Raw genomic sequence first — 5,044 nt, 5'->3', positions numbered from 1 at the left:
CTGGAAAGAAAGAAAGACATACCTTAGGTTGATCTGCAAAGATGGAGAGGAGTGGAGAGAGTGTGGTTAAGGTTTTCAACAGGTGTACGGAATGTTAACTAAGTCAGAAAAGCTCACTAGGGGACCTGAAGGGCTGGTTCACTGGCTTTTACCTCCAGAAGAGTCTTCAGAGCAGGTGAACCTGATTTTTTTTGCAGGGAACACTAAAAACCAGCTCATCATAGTGTGAAGCTGCTTTCTGTTGACTGACTAGGCTTGCTTCTTACAATCCATTTAGGCTGAGATAAGCTTCCATCTCCTAATAAGCACTGCCCTCAAATCTTGTTCAGGGTTTTCCCTTCCTAAGAATTTAGATGTAAATTTAGTTTCTACCTCTTAGAAAAACAAAATGAACAAAACAAAATAGTAAAAAGGAAATCATCCCAGGTGCTAAGAGACTTAACTCAGTCTGGTAACATAATAAGAGATAGGAATAACTTATCAGTTTATGAAGATAATCTGTAACAGGTGAGTCATCAAACTTTTATTAATGGAGTTATGCATTTCATATTCAAGTTCCCTATCCCATTCCTGTCACCTAAGCAAAATCTCTTGGCAATGGTACATCTGAAACAATGTCTAGATACATACATCTTTTTGTCAATTTTCCAAGACAGTGACTCTCAGCGTTCTAGTAAGAACTGTTTATCCAGTCCAGCCCCCTACAGGGAATGCGGTAGAAGGAAGTTGGGAGAGCCTAGCTGCCAGTATTCTGAATTCTGCTTATGTTTTAAGCCACGATTTACTGAAAACCTTATGTTTAGATATTAATGATGGCATCAACACTGTAAAAAATTCAGGAAAATTAAGATGATCACAGCTGTCAAAAAGGAAGAGCAGAAAAAGAGGAAGGGCTGCAACACCCACCTCCTTGTGCAGCACGTGGGTACATGCCATCGGATGCAGCTCGCTGGGCTGGACAAGTTTCTGGCACATTAGACACAGTTTACAGGTGGCTGGAGCCTGCACAGCAGAGGAGGGACCGTCAAAAGAGGGAGGAACCTCTGGGTCTCCTTGCCTTTTATGCCCATGATTCCATCTACAATTTCCACGTAGCAAAAAGATTTTACACCACAGAAAGAAAAGTCCAAATACAGAGTACTTGCATTTTCCCAGCCGGGGCTACCAACAACCCAGCTGAGGAGATAATGGTTTCTTCCTGCACTCCACCTGTAAATCCACTCCCTCCTCACCACCCCCAGCTTCTCCAACATCCCAGTTTTCAAAGAAAAGAGTCTTACATGTGAAGACCTCCCAGGATATGAAACTTGGGCAGAAGGCAAGAACATTGGGGTACTGATTTGGGCCAGTGGAGCAGGGTACAGGGCCCGGATCCGACCAAGTGGCTGTGGGCAGAAACATTGTCAGAGTGAGGCAGGAACATCTGAGTAAAAGGGCGTTACCAAAAGGAAATCATTCACTTCTCAGCCCGGCAAAGGAAGAAAGCAGGCCAGATACCCCTGGCTGCAATGCTGCTTCTCACCCCAAATTTTTCTGAAATCTGCCTCTTGCCTCAACATCTCAACAGGTCTGCTGCTGCTGCTAAGCTGCTTCAGTCGTGTCCGACTCTGTGCGACCCCACAGATGGCAGCCCACCAGGCTCCCCCGTCCCTGGGGTTCTCCAGGCAAGAACACGGGAGTGGGCTGCCATTTCCTTCACAGGTCTGAGGTCCCCCCAGATAGCTTTTCTCACCTGAGTACTCGCCGCCACCCGCTCGTGCTCTGCCAGTCGTGCGGCCACCAGCTGGATCAGCTCCTCCATCGTCAGACCTGCCATGGTCGTACGTGCTGTCTTGATTTGCTGAAGAATGTTGGTCATCTGGGCCCTAAGAAAGAGAGATGTTGAGGGGGAGAAATTTTGTGCTACCCTCATGGGGAATATCTATGAAACCTCTCCTATTTTAACCCATAAATATTTCTCTGGAAAACACTTTTTAAATTAATCCTTAAAGATACTTACTTATTGCATTGTGGGAACCGAGTCAGCAACTTCTCCAGAATCTTCTCCAGTTTGTCTACTGGTTGGGGCCGGGGAGTTTCAGTAGAAGCCTTAACAGCACCCAAGCCTGGAGGAGGCGGGATGGAGGCGGCAGGGGGCACGTGCGGACCATGGGGGCCGACAAGGGAACCCAAGCTGGGGCTATTTCTCCCATGGGAGCCAGGAAGGGGTGGGGAAGGCTGGTTGGGCTGGGAAAGGGCAGGGTTCAGGATTGGGAAAGACAAGGACCGGGGATCTGCACTGGGCATAACCATGGGCATTGTGACCTGCCCAATGGAGAAGGGCATTCGAGGAGCCAGAGAGGGACTGGGCTGAAACACCTGAAGCATGAAGTCTGTCTGCAGAACGGAAGAGGTGGCAGATGAGAGGGAGAGAAACAAAACAGAAGTTTAGGAAACTGACATCAATAAGCAACTCTTTCCTGTACCAAATAAGGACATCCAATACCTTCATAAAAACAAGGGAAAGATTCTAGGCCCCGCCACCAACATGAAAAAGTAGACTCGACAGAGCCAGCGCGCTTACCTCTGATGGGGGTGGAGGCAGGGTGGGGGTAGGGATCTGAGGAAGGCTGCTCAGCTTGGCTCCATTCCTCACGAGCTGGATGTGATTATTAAACTGGTCCTAGGAAAGAGAGAAGAGCGAGCGCTATCCTTTACTGCTGAGCAGAGTGAGGCTCTCTATACAGAGACCAGCATCCTGTAGCAGGAAGACAAGAGGAGTGGCAGAACAGGCCCTAAGGGCCATGCAAGTGGGCCTGCCCTGTGGCCAGGAGTGTGCACGCACAGATGAACTCCAGCTCAGTGATCACCCATCACTACACTTACCCGAACATTCTTTTTCATTATCCGAACTCCATTCAGTCTTGTCTCCCACTCCTGTTTGGAACGAACTGTCTCTAGTGTTGGGGGAGTTGACCTTTCAAGAAACCAACAGTGATTTACAGAATTAAAGAGAGTCCCATTCCTGACTCTTTCAGATAGCAGAAGAAGAGCTAAAGAGAAGGGCCTACAGAGAAGAGGTTGGAGCAGATACAGGAGAAGGCCATGGTCCTAAGTTGTTTGCCTCACTTTAACTCCAGCATCATGGAAGCCAAGCACTGGAGAAAGAGGACCCACCACAGAGAGAGGGCTCTCATCTGGCTGAAAATGCCTCAGGGGTCTCCAGACTTCATGGCAGAAAGAGGACAAATGACTGTATAAGAAACACATCTCCAAAGACATTTGTTACGCTTGACAGAGTAAGAGATACTGTTTATCCAATTCAAAATAATACAAGAAAAAGTACAAAACTATAAAACTGTAGAAAGTGAAGAGCCAGAGAGTGTGTAAGTTTAGAATATGGAAAGAGAAATCACTGAACAAAATACTATCACACAAAGATGATTTGCCGTGAAGACAGAATACATGCCAGACTAGCTGGCCTAGGGTTTCAAAGCCCTAAAAAGAAATTCCCCACAAAACACAAAACTGCAGGGCCATTAAAACCCTAGAAACAGAAGGTACTTACTTGAGGTAAGTAAGGTGTAGCTCTGCCTCTTTTTCTGCTTCTTCTAGTTTCAATACCAGCAACTCTTTCCGACTCTCTAATGATAAGATCTAAGGAAATCACACACACACACACACACACACACACACACACACACGCTTTATTAATTTTACACACACAAAGCTACCCCTAGGTAGTTAAAACAATGTTTAATGGCTCTATGGTAGGATACTTACATGGCCTGGTGTATAACACCATATTAAAAGTATGTACCACCTAGAAGCCCCAAATCCAGACCTTCAACACAGTGGCTCTTCTCACCTCTGCCTTCCAGGCCCGTTCTGTCTCTTCCATAATGTTCCGATTTATTTCACCATCTTGATTCTTGAGCCTATCCAGTTCCATTTCCCACACTTCTCTGTAAGATAAGAAACAAGTGGAGATGTGAACATTTCTACTTTCAAATGCAGGGTGTTCATACAATTTCAGACCACTTTAAACATTCTCTGTATTTATCTATAGTTAACACTTAGACTGATAGAGTCAACTCGTGTAATAGATGCAACGAGGAGGGCATATTCTTCCTCAATCTATATGCGTTGTCCTCCCCAAATAAACTTCCTGCCAGAGGAAGAACTGTCTAATAGTTAGACAAAGGTTTATAGTTAAATGTATTCTCCTAATATAGCTAATATTCCTCAAGTGAAAAAATATATGAAAAGTCAGAATCCTCTTACCATAACAATATGTGGAATATGTTATGGGGTCAATCAAGGATCCATTTAGCCTACTAGATACTCTTTGACAATGAGATACTTGTAGGAAAACATGTCAGCTGCCTTCTGTGAATGACATTATTCTGAAAGATTATAAGTGTTCCTCCAATACCTCTAACTTTCACTAAGTCATTTGTCAACTACAGTAACACTTATATTAGAAAAAGTCTCTTACTATGTCAGTGGGGGGCATCCCACAAATTCACACGCACAAATCTTTTCCTCTGGGCATGTGGGAACATTATCTCATTGGGATCCAGTAAGACAAAAAGAAATATTAGCAACCACAACAAAAATGGTTAAGGAATTCTTAAACAGTCATAAAAATGGTCAGCCTTATCATATCTTCACTAGCCTGTAAGATATGTATCTGATTTCACTTCATTAAGAGGTACTAGCTGCAACCCATGCTAGGAAAAAAAAAAATCAGTTGGCCATAATAGATGGTCAAAAAATTCCTTGATAGAACAGAAACCAATGAGTATGTCTTAACTCTTTAAATGCTTGGTTTAATTTCTCTCAAGTCCCATGCTGCTGTTATTTTGCATAGCCATTTTAAGGAATCAATGGTTCAAATGAATAAATCCTACCAGATCATACAAGTCTGACTTGCTGCAGGTCCCAAGATGTTTGCATTTTACATAATTTATAATTTTAATTTTGCTTTTGGTCATATAAATAACACAGATTATAAAAAGTTAAGAAAATACAAAACAGAGCCTACTGATTCAAAAAGATAACA

At 43.8% G+C, this 5,044-nt stretch overlaps 1 protein-coding gene across 6 annotated transcripts in view; it reads right to left on the bottom strand.

Moving 5' to 3' along the window:
* The window catches only part of RNF214 (ring finger protein 214), a 54,319-nt gene that overhangs the window by 8,019 nt on the left and 41,256 nt on the right, over positions 1-5,044 (bottom strand). For all 6 annotated transcript variants that reach the window (XM_015100936.4, XM_060399714.1, XM_015100935.4 and 3 more), the window contains exons 7-14: positions 3,848-3,944; positions 3,548-3,636; positions 2,866-2,956; positions 2,564-2,662; positions 2,000-2,376; positions 1,733-1,865; positions 1,281-1,385; positions 907-1,002 (exon numbers count right to left, since the gene is read on the bottom strand). In XM_015100936.4, coding sequence (XP_014956422.1) covers positions 907-1,002; positions 1,281-1,385; positions 1,733-1,865; positions 2,000-2,376; positions 2,564-2,662; positions 2,866-2,956; positions 3,548-3,636; positions 3,848-3,944 — 1,087 coding nt within the window. The remainder of the gene's footprint in view (positions 1-906; positions 1,003-1,280; positions 1,386-1,732; positions 1,866-1,999; positions 2,377-2,563; positions 2,663-2,865; positions 2,957-3,547; positions 3,637-3,847; positions 3,945-5,044) is intronic.

This window comes from Ovis aries, chromosome 15 (assembly GCF_016772045.2).
Source record: "Ovis aries strain OAR_USU_Benz2616 breed Rambouillet chromosome 15, ARS-UI_Ramb_v3.0, whole genome shotgun sequence".
NCBI lineage: Eukaryota > Metazoa > Chordata > Mammalia > Artiodactyla > Bovidae > Ovis > Ovis aries.
The sequence above is the reverse complement of the archived record's forward strand: the minus strand, read 5'-3'. Positions and strand labels throughout refer to the sequence as shown.